Here is a 15,353-nt window from a genome sequence, read left to right on the forward strand (position 1 = left end):
ACGGAGTGAGGTGGCAGACAGGAAACAGGAGCTGTAATGCAGCAGGCTGTAAATGCAAGCAGTGTTTAAAGGCCTTGAGGGGGAAGTTATATTGCAGGGAAAACAGGTTGAATGCGTGTTAGTTTATGCTTGCTGCTGGATTATTTGGCTGTTAAAGTTGTTGTTGAAATAACTAACTCGTCATTTATCCTCAGCTTTCCTGAAGAAGCTGGATACAGCCTACTCAGTGGAAAAAGGCAAAAGGATCCATCTCACAGTGGAACTAACTGACCCCAACGCTCCAGTCAAGTGGCTCAAAAACGGACAGGAAATCAAACCATCAGCCAAGTGAGCAAATTGCTATATCACTATTTAGGTGGTATACTTTCCACTATATGCCGGTGTGAGTGTGACATTGTACTGACACATCATGTTGAGAAAGTATACAAGTACCCACATGACCAGATAGGCCCTTGCAAAAAGTGTTAATAGGTTTACCACTCAATGCCATTTTAGTAATTTGTGCTTTCGTAAAGAAAACGAGTTTAAGCATAGACCCTGTCCCATTCTTTTCAAGTATTTGAAGTGTTTTTGATCAGAGTAATTCAGAGTTAATAACATTAGTCTCAAATTAGTCATGTGTAAAAGATTGTACTTTATAAAAGGTTAAACTCTTTTCAGTCACATCATTGCACATTTCATATTTACATTACATGTTACTTACATACTCAATACTGTGGACAAGCCCCACAGGAGCAATTTGGGGTGAAGTGTCTTGCCCAGGGACACAACGACTGTGACCCCCTGATCCCAACACCAATGCACTAGTCCACTGCGCCACACCCCCCCCCCCCCCCCCTATTGTTAAATTAGCCTGTTCACTGTAGTGTATGGTTGTTAGCAAGGCAATGTTACATTGAAAACTGTCCAAACACATATATATATATATATATATATATATATATATATATATACTGTATATGTAAGAGAGCAATTTAGAATAAATGGTTTGATCAGCATAATAGCTTCTAGATTATAAGGCTAAGTATCAGCTCAGGAAGCATAGTAGTACACCTTGTCATCGCTCATTGACTGGATACCAAATGATATGAGTCCCAATATGTTTTGATTTAAGACTCTTGTCGCAAACTCTGACTTTATGAAAAACAGTAGACATACATAGATATTTTGGAGCCAGCTCAGCTCTCATCAGTGTCCCTGGTTCTCCTCTTTATTATTTTCTCCTTCAAAGGCTTCTTTTGGTGTTTTATTGAAGAGGCTACAGCTGTTGCGAGTGGTATTTTTTTCAATGGCTCCACCATCTGCCATTTTGAGTCGCTCAGTGGCTTTCATTGAACGTAAGGATGTCCTCTTCCTGTTTTTGATGAGGACAATTAATATGTGAGGGGTCTCTTTTTGCCCTGAACGAATCTTCCCAGAGCGCCTTTCAGGATGTGCACTGTAACCATCAATAGCTAAGCAATTTAGATTTTTTTATTACAGAGTTAATCCATCGGGATTATCTCTATCTTTTTTCATGTCAGACAAACCAAGACATCCAGTTGGGTGTTGATAAGAATTTATGAGAACAATACTCAAAAAATGGTAACGTCTCTCTCATACATTTGAGAGATTCTCATACATTTTAGAGATTCTAAAATAATGCTATTTTTATCATAAACAATATGTTTGACTGCCTCACATCTGCAGCTCAGCCCTAAAGTAGGTTTTATTTATGTTCATATTAAACTTACTGTGAATGGTAGTTTATACCTTGACTCGTCCGATGATGTGAGCACTTCACTAGAGACCGTGGCAAGGACCTTAGTCTATGGATGGCGTCACCTTGTTTGTAAAGCATCCCCCGTGTGTGTGTGTGTGTGTGTGTGTGGTGTGTGGTGTGTGGGGTGTGGTGTGTGTGTGTGTGTGTGTGGTGTGTGTGTGTGTGTGTGTGTGTGTGTGTGTGTGTGTGTGTGTGTGTGTGTGTGTCAGTGTGTGGGAGCATAGACTTGTGCACTGAAGGTCTGTACAACAATGTGTGGATTCTGTGTCTCAAGCTGTGAGTCACTCTTGTTGTCTTCAGGCCTCTCTCCATCTGATTGTGGCCAGATTTGCTCAAAGTATATATTCATTATTCTCCTTTTCTTTCTTGTCTCTCTCTCTTGTCCTCCTCGTATAATCTTCCCCCATCATCCCTGTGCGTCCAGGTATGTGTTTGAGAGTGTGGGCAACAAGCGGACACTCACTATCAACAAGTGCAACCTGTCAGATGACGCAGCGTACGAGTGCGTGGTCGGGGAGGAGAAGAGCTTCACGGAGGTTTTTGTCAAAGGTACATGAGTCACTGTCTTTGGAGAAATCCGTCTTTACAGCAGAGAGTTTTTTCTGCTCGGTTTAGCAAATGCTGTCATTTGAGCACTGAGAGGCTTGACAGCTTTGTTCCCTTCTTCTGTCTGTATTTGTCTTCTGTTTATTTCCAATGCTTTTATGCCACATAGTAGCATGCTGCACTCTGTTGTCTGCTCACTCATTTGTAATGGGCACATGGCGAGTGAAATTCCCATGTTATGTTTATTCTCATGCATCACTGTTGTTGTGCTGTACATATCAATGTGCTATCACTTTTATCAGTTTGACTGACATGTGAGTCTTGCTGTTCAACTGAATAATTCATTTTCCATTATATTTGGATTTTATATATATGCTGAAATGTCTATATATAAGTATTTCTTTTTATTATACACATTATTATTATTAGTAATACTAATTATAGTTATACCTTGATGGCTGTTTAATTACAATATTAATTTAACCTAATATTTGGTATTTTTAAGTTATCGTTTATACCAAAAGTGTTTATTTGTAATAATAACTGTTATTATATAAAAAAACATACACCATGATAATAAGGTTATATTATAGATGGCAAATTCAGATTTACTATGGTGTCTCTATCTCAATGGTCTCTGTGTCCTTTCTGTGTGTGAGTATGAGAGGTTTTAATAGCTGTAATTGGGTCCTCTGCTTCTATATTAATCCCATACTTTACTTTATGTGCTCACCGCCGCCCATCCTGCTTTTACATTATCAGAGGCCGTACGAGAGGGTAAGCTTTAACACAGACACTGCGCCCATGCAGCTCCAGTGTGTGTGTCTGTGTGTGTGTGTGTGCTCAGATTGTTATGGACACAAACACTGTCTTTAAAAATATCATTCATGTTTCTGTTTGCAAACATCTACATCCTTAACGTTTGTTGTTGATATCTCTTGATATTGTTAAAGCCAGTGAGAAGTTTAGCAGATGACAACTAGTCAAAAGTTGCAGTCAAAATACATAGAGTACTTTGGCAGAGAATTTGGCTATGAAGCGAATGGCATCAAATGTAACACATCGAAAGCTCTAGTAGCACCAAGATGTTAATTAATGTAAGCAGTAGTGTTTTATACTAACTGTGTAGCGATTTTGTCACCTTAAGTAGAGCTTTGCTTTTGCTTAAGTAGTTCTTAAGTGGGTCTTTATTCTAACTCCTGAAGTGAGTTCAGACAAAGTGCAGAGAGTTTCCCCCTTACAATATTTGGACACATTTGTTAGAAGGACAATTGTGAAGCGTCTGGTGATGCCTCCCCTATGTATTCCTGGGGGGAAAAAAGTATTTCTCTACGTTTTTTACGCAGAGAAACCAAACCTAAACTGAAGACATCAGGCTCCTTTCATCAAACTTGTGTGAGGCCCGCAGAAACAATGTGTCTGTGGAGCTGCTACAGTTCCCACAGTTCAGAGAGATTCTGGTCTCTCCAGCTGAGGTTGAAGAGAATTGAGACGTCCAGAGGGGGACTGGATGCTGACGATGACAAATAGTTGAGGCTAGCAGAACATCAAGCATCACACCATGTGGTTACACAATGTGACTCTCACCTCAGGAGACTTGAGGTATCTTCCACATCTACAAAACAGATGTGTTAGATGGCATTGATAAGGATTTCAAGAGTATATTCTGCTAAAACAAGGGCATGCACATTACCTCTGTGTTAGTCTTCTCTGCTTGTAGAGAACACTAATAATGCCACCAACCTCCCTTCCACAGAGAAAGCAAAAGTACATAAATACAAGAATGAAAGCTACTTTCAAGGAATGTTTTGTTCAGAAATAATATCACGTAAAATGAAAGCTTTAGATACTAGATTTACATAGGCAAGGCAAGGCAAGGCAAGTTTATTTATATAGCACTTTTCAACACAAGGCAATTGAAAGTGCTTTACAAAAAATGAAAGACATTAAGAAAATGGCATTTAAAAAAAAAATAGTTGAAATCAATATCACAGAATGAAAACAAATGTTTCTTCTGATGAAATAATTAAACCGACCAATGAACTTCTGATTGATCAGGCTATTCAATGAATTGCATTTCATTTATATCACACCAAACTCCTCAATAACACTTTAATATCTACTTTTTTAGTTTTTGAGTACAGGTTCCTCAGAGTTTTCATTTCAGTAGAAGTATGTACAACCATAACACAACATGATTGATTCAACCCCTCTGATTAACAATAAACAGTGATGTTGATGCCATTTATGTAATGTAACTGGTTTGTGCTTGATTTTGACTTTATAGGCCTGTCCTTTAGTTGAAATCAAGACTGTGCATGCACTTAGATTTAGCTGGGTTCCATCAATTACCATATGTGTTGTTTGTTCATGCCCTGTTGAAGAAATACACTGTACTCAAGTACCGATACATTGCAGCTCTATCCACCGCAGTTCTTTCATCCTTTGCTCTGGTCCTGGACAGTTTTACTCTGGTGGTTTATTTACAGCTTGTTAATCATTCAGTCTCACCCTGTTGTTTTAACATTTGACACAAAGCTTTGTTTGTCTTTAGAGCCCCCTATCACCATCACCAAGCTGCTGGATGACGTTCACACTATTGAGGGTGAGAAGGTGGAGTTTGAGGTGGAAGTGTCCGAGGAAGGGGCCAACGTCAAATGGTGAGCCGAATAACAATAAATTAGGAAATGCATTATTCCTGACCCCTGTTCAGAAAAGCAGTTAAATAAATCTGAAAACCGCGATGATCGGGCCCTCGCACATTCATGCATGTCGAGGTATTTCCAGGATCCCTGTCAACGCAGCAGTAAACTGCCATGACCGATAGAGACAGGCCCCAAAGATAAACATTATGTTTTGTATTGAGGGTGACGCACTGACCATTATTTGTTGCAAATCTAGCACCATCTCCGGTTATGGGTGAACAAATGTCCTGCTTTATGTCAGACTGTGCAGCATATTCATAATTTGGCCCGTGTCACTCTGTCAGACATCGTGCCTTAATAATAATAATATGGGACTAACTAACACCATTTTGGTGAGATTATGAGCATCCTTGCCAAAATTGCATAGGGGTGTTCAAAAATCCTGCAGCCATAACACCAGCTCTAGCAGATTAAGAAGCCCCCCTTTAATTTTTCACCTGACAGGCCCAGAGTAAATGTGTTGGTTTCCTTAAACTAGAGGGAAATAACTAACACCAGTGTGATTTTGGTAAGATTATGACCATCATAGCCAAAGTAACAAGGGGGGGGGGGTGCCAAATCCAGCAGCCATAACACCTGCTCTGTCAGATTTAAAAGCCTTTTCGTCGTGCCACCAAAGCCAAGCCAGCCACGTAGACACTCAACTTTCAATATGGAGCTTCCTCAACCTCTTAATGCTTATCATATCATCATTTTGGAGAGATCTAAATAATAAGCAATAATTGGCAAAATAGTGAACATAAAATTCAAAATGGCTGTCTGCCTGTTAGGTTTACGATATGCATCCAAGATACTTTTTTGTGTGTCTCCCCATGCTTCAAATACCTAAGAAATGTCTAATTTCTACGTTAAACCTGATCTAGGGGCTGCCTTTTGGCAGCTTTGTAGGGGGCTCTATAGAGCTTTTTGCAGATGCCCCAAAATATCACATTTTTCACCTGTCGTGACTAGTTTGCGAAAGAAAATCAAGTTTTGATAGCCTTTAAGGCCTTCAAAATATCTATTCATTATAATTCAAGGGATTACAATAGGTCCTCCAATCCTAATAAGATATAATGGAAACTTTTTTACTTGTGAAATGTATATATATATATTTGTTGTAATACTTCAGAACTCATTCTGCAATTGCTGTGAATGCAGCTCCGCAAACCCGAAAGTACAGTTTATCTTATGAAATATCTTACTTACTTACTGCACCATCTGTAAAAGGTGCAAAGCCTTGTGATCCCTGAGGGCACTTGCCGTATATAAAAGGTTGCAGACATGTCAATCAGCACATCCTCCCTTCTCTCAGTTGAATTTCACTGAAGCATGCGTGTGTGTTTTTTCCCCTCCTCAGGATGAAAGATGGAGTTGAGCTGAACAGAGAAACTGCAGGTTCAAAGTACAGGTTCAAAAAGGATGGGAAGAAGCACACTTTGGTCATAAATGAAGCAACTAAAGAGGATATTGGAATGTATTACGTGTTCACCAACGGTGGAGAGTCGAAAGCTGAACTGGAGGTTGAAGGTACCATTGCCTAAAACTGTTACACATCTACAGTACAGCTCAATCAAGGGATTGGCAATACATAATACAACACAATATTATGTCAATAGCACAATTGGCACAATTGTTTTAAAAGGCTTCATTACAGTTAAGTAACACTTTTTATGAATGTATCAGACTTTTGTAGCTGTTTTATATTTGTCTTTACTCAATAAGTCATTTTGTGCACATGACCTGTGTAAATATCTTGTGAAAGCACCAATGGTCCACCTCACAACAATCATCACTACATCGTTGAAGTATTTGGTCCAAAGAGTTGTGATGTTAGATTTTCTACATATCACCAAGCCCTACTTAAATTCGACAGCAGCAGAAGCAGTAATTAACTGTTGATTAACTGGCATATAAAATGTGTCAACAAGTATTTCAGACTCCGTTGCTCAATTAGGAACTTAAAGAAAATGTACACATCAGCACATCTTGATGTTTCCATCCTGACAAGCATGGAAAGCAGTAAATTAGTCATTACTCATGTCAAAATTACAATTTTAATCTCCTGTATCAGTGTATCACATTATTCGTCATGCTTATTTTCTTTTACACATCCAACAGTGATGCTTGGGTCCCGTCAAACCCATCATGCGGACTCAGAGACCCAGTCTGTCTCAGTCGCTAAGCATGACGATTCTCTTAAATTGATTATACTGTAAAAATTTCGCTCCTCCCAATTGGACATTCAAGTCAAAGCAAAAGTGCACCAGGTGATCAATTTAAATATTGTTGCAACCTAAATAGCTAAATAGACCGCCTCATTAATGTTCTGTTTTCCAGCAACGTGTCCTTGTAAGACATTGGTAAATTCATGACATTAGATATTTGCACTGATCTGTGTTGTTGTCTTTGCTTCAGAAAAGGAGCTCCAGGTTCTGCAGAACATAGCTGACCTGACGGTGAAAGCTGCTGAACAGGCTGTGTTCAAGTGTGAAGTGTCTGACGAAAAGGTGACAGGGAAATGGTTCATGGACGGTGTCGAAGTTCAGCCCACTGATCGCATCAAAATGACGCACATTGGAAGGTATGATATCCGACTGATGTTGGTGTCTGAATGGCAAAAAAGCTTTTTTTTTGTTAAGATCACTCGTTCTGAACTATCACACACACACACACACACACACACACACACACACACACACACACACACACACACACACACACACACACACACACACACACACACACACACACAATTCTAAGTTATTTGACCCATTTTAGGATAGGCTTCAATCTGTAAAGTTCCACACACCCACCCACACACACACACACACACATATCTCTGGGGTTTCTCTCAGTAATCCCTCCATCAGAGCTGCCTATGGCAGGAGATATGCCAAGGCATCAGCGGTCACACAAGGTGAAAGCCATTCGGTATGTTTCTCACTCTGTGAAATTGCCTCATGGAGTATGTTGCTAGGGCAACTGTCTTGTGCATAATTGTGGGTCACAACGAGTGTTGTCTCCTTGGTAACATCTGGTTACATGTCCCCAGGACCCACAAGCTGACGATTGATGAAGTGAAGCCCTCGGACGCTGGGGATTATACATTTGTCCCTGATGGCTATGCACTGACTCTCTCTGCCAAACTCAACTTCCTGGGTGGGAAATGACACCTCGACCAAAATATGAAGCATTTGATGAGATAACCATCTTTTATTAATACTGATCTGTTTATTTCCCCTCAGAAATAAAAATTGACTATGTTCCCAGACAAGGTAAGGTTTTTATTTTATTTTCCTGAAATACATTTAAAAAAAGTCATACTTATATATCTTTCATGAAAGTATATGATATGCTTGATCGGGTGAGGGTTCTGATATTTTTATTAATATATTATTATATATTTATTATTATATACTTATATATTATTATTATTAATTTAAAATGCATCTTCAGTTGAATATAAGCAGGATGAGTGCCAACTTTGAGTTACTTGTTTTTACTCTCTACTCTCAAGTAGAGAGTAAACCTGGAGGAGAAGTTCCTGCCTGCTCACAAGCACTGGGTTAACCACAGACCAGTAGTTTTCCAGTTGAATGTATGAAAGTATAGTTCTTGCGGCAACATTGTAATGTCTAGCCAATGTGCCTATTGGGCCCACAGTCTTCATTTTTGTTGTGGTAATTGGAGTGTTTTTTTTTTTTAACCGCATACTTTATTATGTTTTAAAGACCAATTTCAAACCATATTTTCAGCTGCTGTTAAGTTGCTCTTTGAACTTCATCCTCTTCAAAATTGAGTGGTCTGATTATGAAACGCAGCATTGATGTGTTGCATCTTTTAGAATTTGCATGCTTGAAGGTCAAACCAAAACAAGATTGTTAGATAAAAACGTTGAAATGTAACATGCTAACCAACGGCACAGAGTGACAGCTTTAAGTAACCGTATCATTTTCTTTCCTCAAAACATGTTATGCTTATTATCTGAATAACTTCTCTCTCCACTTTCCCAATGAAAGATCCTCCAAAAATTCACATGAACACCAGTAGCAGCGGCGACAAGAACACCATCATGGTGGTGGCTGGAAACAAACTCCGCTTTGACGTTGAGATCACAGGAGAGCCGCTGCCCACTGTGTGCTGGATGAAAGGAGAAGAAGTGAGGAAGAATAGAGATAAATCCCAGCATTCAGCCCATACACACACACACACAAACACACCTCATACTCTGGACCTTTGTGCATCAATCAGTGTCCAGCCATTAGTCGTTGAACAGCACGGAATGAAGAATGAAACATGAACTACAGTGGGGAGGTTGAATCACCTGTCACCTGTGGCAGCTGTGCCTTCGTCATGTGACACCACTCTCCTCAACTATCTGCTTTGTTCTGTCTCTCTCTCTCTGTGCTCTCCTCTGTAGTTGGTGTCTGAGGGCGAGGGAAGGGTCCGCGTGGAGACGGAGAAAACCCTGAGCAGCTTTGTGATTGAGGGGGCGGAGAAAGAAGATGAGGGCTGCTACTCCATCACCGTGACTAACCCTGCTGGAGAGGACAAGGTCGAACTCTTTGTCAAGATCGTGGGTCAGTGGGTTTTTCTCACTTTAGCCTTTTTCACCTCTCATTTTCGTCTTTTTTTGTTCCTTTCCTTTTTTTCCTGGTTCCTCTGGGCTAGCTCTTGAACTGAATTTTGTATTTGTCAGAAAATATTGAGATAAGAAGCATTTCACTGTTGGTGCAATCTTTTAATATACTATATCATATACATTTTTGATGTAATTGTGAGTTTATGACAATTTGCACAATGTGTACCGAATACCTGCATTTTGTATCGACTTCTGAGGCAGCTGTTATTTAATTGCATTTATTTTCCTTTCAATGAAAAAATTAAATGTCGAAAGGTTAGTAAACTGTCTGTCTTAAGCATACGTTTCATACTAATAATGGCAGACTTTTTTTTGATTAAAAGAGAGTTAGATCTAGGAATATTTCTAAAGGACATTGAACTCAACACATTTCAGTTAGCTTTGAAAAACAGTGCCTTGGATGTGGTCAACATATTCATGATTTACCATGTAATCATTTAACCATCATCTTGGCTTCACAAATGAAGACCATAGTGAAAAGAATAATACACTTTAAAGTTACTTAGCAAAGCTAGGAGGGTTAAAGACTGTTTGATTACAGTAATAACTGTACTGCCTGAAAGAAAACCCTGTCCTGTCAGACTGCCTTCTCTCCTTCTTTCCTCTGGGATTCATCTTTCCCTTTTTTTCATTTCCAACTGTAACCTGCCTCTCCAGATGTGCCCAACCCTCCTGAGAATGTCACATGCACATCAGTTGGCGAGGACTTTGGCATGATCACATGGGACCCTCCTGCATTTGACGGTGGAGTTCCCATTAAAGGTAACCCTGAAGCACGCTGCGGCTAATGTTCACATCTGATGTCTCCCTCCCTGGAGAAAACAGCAGTTCAGAATCCTTTTCTGTTTATCACTGTGCAATGCTTTTGAACCCTTTTACAAAAAAACACAGATTTGTAATAGCTTCAGCGTATGTTGTATCTCCAGGGTACCTGATGGAGAAGAAAAAGGTTGCCTCAACCAGATGGACCAGGATCAACTTTGATGTTTATGAGTCCACCACATATGAGGCTAAGAAGATGATTGAAGGCGTTCTTTATGAGATGAGAGTGTTTGCAGTCAACGGCATTGGCATCTCTCAGCCAAGTGCAAACTCAAAGCCCTTCATGCCCATTGGTGCGTTGCCATTTATCATTGAAGAGTGGTTAATTAACAGAGGCCTTTCACACAATGCTCATTTTGAGGCAGCTTAACCTACCTCCCATCCCATTGACACTGGGTATTAACGTATTAATTAGCTCCTGTCTCTCTCAGCCCCCACCAGCGAGCCCACTCGTCTCATGGTGGACGATGTGACAGACACTACCTGTGCGCTCAAGTGGCGTCCTCCAGAGAGAATCGGAGCAGGTGGCATCGACGGATACATCATTGAATACTGCATAGAAGGAAGTAAATATATACACCACTTTATTCCAAAGCATTGAAGATCATTTATAGGTTGTTACTAATAATTGTATTGTAAATGTCTCAATTGATTAATAATGATAAAATGCAATGCGTTATTTCAGACTGTCCAATGGTGCACTGCGGTGCAGGTGGTTTAGATAATAAAGTGTTGGATACTATTATTACGAATGATGGAGAGTGACATTAAAATATGAATACATTTTAATTTGCCCCAAATTAAAGTGGAAAATATTGAATTGCGACGAAAAAATTATGTTGATTTACATTTGTTATAATCAATTTTCATTTAGCGGTAGCTCGGACCATTAATGTCATGATCAATAAAGTCATGTGATGCAGAGAAGATGTATTGCTTGAGTTAATTTATATAATCTGCTGGTAACTTAAAAGGCAGCATGCAGTACATACAGTTTCAGTATGTAGTATGCAGTACTTTAGTATGCGTATCAGAACAGTCTGTTTGTGGTTAGATAGCTAACAATGATGACATGCTCAAGGATGATGCAACACCTTAATACATCTTTCTAAATCAATCCAGTTCAGTCCAGAAGTCGTTCTTTCAAACCATTTGATCTCTCACTTTACTCTTCCCAACATCAGTACCTGTGAACAAACTAAGGGGGAGAAAATGGTCAATTAGTAGCACCTGATTCCTGATTCTGAAAATATCCTGAGCTCTTTGGACTGTTTCTAGTTTTCTCATCTGTTTCTTGTTGGCTCCTTTTCTTCTCCTGCTCTGACTCCTTCCTCAGGTGATCAGTGGGTGCAGGCTAATGAGGAGCCAGTGGGGAAGAACCAGTACAGGGTGAAAGGTCTCCCAGTAGGGGAGAAGATGCTGTTCAGAGTGGTGGCTGTCAACGTCGCTGGACGCAGCCCCCCCGCAACCCTCTCCCAGTCCGTCACTATCCGAGAGATCATGGGTTAGAGAAAGTTCTTATTACAGAAATTAACCAGAAAAATCATATTTATAATGTACGACATTGCTCTGATTGGAAGACGTTGTAAAATATCTAATAAATCCACATATTATAAAGCACTAACCCAGCATTGGTATCATTCAGTAACTATGTCCAGCAAAAGCACTACATTGTGAAAAACAAGCTTATCATTGTCTCTTAGGTGATGTAATTGAATGTAAACATAATTGATAATTTTCTTAACCACATGCCACATCCAAGAAGGGTTAATGCAACTGTGTTTTTTCATATCTAATAAAAACGTAAAATCTGTACGTGCTGTTTATTTTACATATGTATAATCCCCGAACCACCAACTCAAATTCTACTTGTCTTTTCTTTCTCCTTCTTTCGTGTGTCCCCCACCCAGAACAACCAAAGATCCGTCTGCCTCGCCATCTGAGGACCAAACTGATCAAGCTCGTGGGTGATAAGGTGAACATAGTCATCCCCTTCCAGGTAAGTCTGAGTCTGGCTTTCATCGTTTTAGTTAAGAGCAGATACACTAGATTTGCAATAGCAGAGCACAAGTTACGCCAAGAGTGAACAACAAAGTGGTTAAAGATCACTGGGTTGCTTCCACACTGACCTTTTACTGAATGACTGTTTCACATTTCACCTTAAACTCTGAAGCATTTAAAACCGACTCATGCATAAGCCTGGTGGAGAGAAAGGGGTGGTGACTGAAGGAGGGGTTTCAAGTCAACCTTGAAATTGTTAATTAAAGTAAAACTCAACTAGACTAGACACAAGATATTTCATGTTTAAAACATCGGACAGCCTGTTTCATCATATGGTTACCCATGACAGTAGAACATGTTCAAATGGGTTTGGTGGAATGTTTTTGGATCTGTGAGGCAACCAAATATGTGCCAAGGATGTTCACATACTGTAGCTGCAAAGGGCAGTTTTCTTTCTTGTAAAATGCAAATCAGATCTGTAAACCATGTAGCAACAGGGAGAGCAGGAGCTCAAATGTCACAAAGGGTGTATGCTATTTGCCAGCATCCTACAATGATGATATTGTTAAAGCCATAAGTAGCAGAGGAGAAGGCAATGTTACAAATAAAAAGAGACAAGTAAAAGGGAGCCATGGCTCTGCTTTCTTTTGAAGAAGCAGATGAAAAGCCTGTTCTGAGACAGAGGACGTGGCTACATGATGGTCTCCTGGGACAATAGATCCCCCTCAGCTCTGTCATCTCATCCAAGAATTGGAAGGATCTTTTACAACAGCTAGGCTGCAACTCAAGTTGAGACATATTTACCTAGAACTAAATTAAATGATATGATATGCCAAGAAATCGGTTGGAATTCCTCAAAAAGGCACACATTTCAACACTCTGGTAATTGTCATATATGCTCTTCTTGCATGTAACTTGATAATCCAAAACCAGCTCACAGTTGCAAACATATTGCCCCTAATTCATGTTATTTCACAGATTGTTTTCTTTTTTTCTCAGTTTTTTCCCCTACAGTTCTTAATTCCCGATTTCCTTCCATTACTCTGACTGCAGGGTAAACCTCGCCCTGTCGTGACCTGGTTTAGAGATGGTATTCTCCTGGAGGACAAAACAGTGGGGACTCGTACCAGTGACGTGGATTCTATCCTCTTTATCCGCTCCGCTGAGAGAAACCACTCTGGAAAGTACACACTGTCCGTTCAGGTTGAGAACATGTCGGACAGCGGTGACATAGACATCCAGGTTGTAGGTCAGTCCCGTCATGGCACCAACACCAACTGCATGTTCTCTCATTAGGATCAGAACAGCGTGCTTCGTACTTCAGAAGTTAAACGGCTAATAACCTGTTCGGAAGAGGATGATGGCTTGAGCCTAAATCTGTGACATTTCAAGACTTTTTATAAATGTGATGGTAATTCCTAATTTCATACTCCCAGGGATCTGTGACTCAAAGTAGCAAATCATCAAAGCGCTGATTCCCCTCTCGTATAATCTCGGCTCCTGCACTGCCACTGTGGCCGCCAGCTCATTCCTCATTTTATAGTCTCCCCGGGTCAGGGTGTTGGATGGAATATTTTTTGGGCCTTGGCTGGGATTATTTGCGTGTAGACTGGGATTATGCGTGGATTTTGAGGGCTACTCTGTCACTTCCTCTGCTGAGAAGGTTGAGCTAATGAGAGGCTGCAGCTCCTCTGATCAGCCCCCCCTCAGATGAACTGTCACTGCACTGTTTCAGCAGGAGAGAGTACACAGAGAATTAACGGGCGAATAAAGTAGCGCTGCTCACTGTTTGTACTGTACTCCACAGAGGAGGACACGCAGAGCAAGATTAATGACACATACATTACTATGTCGTCAGGGGCGGACTGGGACTACAAATCAGCCCGGGACTCTCGACCGGCCCACTTCGGTACCTGCCGGCCCACCGCGGTACCGCTAGTAAATACCGCTAGTAAATTGTCGACGGGGGGGGGGGTGCTAGTGATTTACCGCAGAGGTAGACATGAAGGGTAAAATGCCACTGGCCCTCTGGGCCGGTGGACTTGTATTATCACTGGCCCCACCATTGTAACCACTGGCCCGGAGCATTCGTCCAAAAAAAAAATCTACTAATAATGAAGAAAATTAACACATTTGTTGCAATAGTAGCCTAATTCATGCCTGGAAATAAGGTCTGTGGAAAACAAACCTGTTTGATAAATGCACGTTTTGTTCAGCCGGATAATCTCCACATGTCTCCTACTTTTATAATTTTCTAATCATAAATCTAATCGATAGATTATAAAAGGGTTTTAGGATGCGTCACTGCACCACTAGAAACCAACTCCATCGATCAAGCTGAAACTTTCACTCTCCTTTAACTCCTCCGGTGACTTTCTTTTATTTGAAGATTGTTTTTTGCCCGACGCTTGGCCGGTTACCGCTGGTATTAAAAACATTTTGGCGAATGGTTAGGTGGCGCGATAGTCTGTAGTGAAGGAGCGCGCTCCCGCTCACAGGAGCCTGCTCGCGCTGCGCTCCGCAGCAAACAGCTGTTTTCTTTTTCACCCAACAACGACAACCGACTCACGGAACGCTATGTTGTAGCGTTGATAAACGAAACAATTTAACTAAATTGCTAGTCAAAATACCAATACCACAGGACAATTTTTTTAAAGCAATATTTTTAGTGGCCCGAGCGGGCAAGTGGAAAGTACGTTATGCTGGCCCGGGGTGTCTTAATAGTGCTTCCGGGCCAGTGGGCCATTTAATGTCGAGCCCTGCCGGTTACCGGCCGGCCCACATCGTCCGACCGGCCCACTTCAATACCGGCCCATCGGGATTCGTCCCGAACGTCCCGATGGCCAGTCCACCCCTGTATGTCGTACAGTATTGCTGTTCTCTGCAGCTTCTG

At 40.8% G+C, this 15,353-nt stretch overlaps 1 protein-coding gene across 1 annotated transcript in view; it reads left to right on the forward strand.

Annotated features, from left to right (window-relative positions):
- The window catches only part of mybpc2a (myosin binding protein Ca), a 44,198-nt gene that overhangs the window by 22,229 nt on the left and 6,616 nt on the right, over window positions 1-15,353 (forward strand). The window contains exons 10-24 of the mRNA XM_034220070.1: window positions 195-327; window positions 2,187-2,311; window positions 4,863-4,968; window positions 6,353-6,522; window positions 7,411-7,576; window positions 8,048-8,154; window positions 8,241-8,270; window positions 9,015-9,154; window positions 9,416-9,575; window positions 10,295-10,399; window positions 10,564-10,752; window positions 10,891-11,025; window positions 11,796-11,963; window positions 12,370-12,458; window positions 13,514-13,709. Coding sequence (XP_034075961.1) covers window positions 195-327; window positions 2,187-2,311; window positions 4,863-4,968; window positions 6,353-6,522; window positions 7,411-7,576; window positions 8,048-8,154; window positions 8,241-8,270; window positions 9,015-9,154; window positions 9,416-9,575; window positions 10,295-10,399; window positions 10,564-10,752; window positions 10,891-11,025; window positions 11,796-11,963; window positions 12,370-12,458; window positions 13,514-13,709 — 2,019 coding nt within the window. The remainder of the gene's footprint in view (window positions 1-194; window positions 328-2,186; window positions 2,312-4,862; window positions 4,969-6,352; window positions 6,523-7,410; window positions 7,577-8,047; window positions 8,155-8,240; window positions 8,271-9,014; window positions 9,155-9,415; window positions 9,576-10,294; window positions 10,400-10,563; window positions 10,753-10,890; window positions 11,026-11,795; window positions 11,964-12,369; window positions 12,459-13,513; window positions 13,710-15,353) is intronic.

This window comes from Gymnodraco acuticeps, unplaced genomic scaffold (genome assembly GCF_902827175.1).
Source record: "Gymnodraco acuticeps unplaced genomic scaffold, fGymAcu1.1, whole genome shotgun sequence".
Classification (NCBI taxonomy): domain Eukaryota; kingdom Metazoa; phylum Chordata; class Actinopteri; order Perciformes; family Bathydraconidae; genus Gymnodraco; species Gymnodraco acuticeps.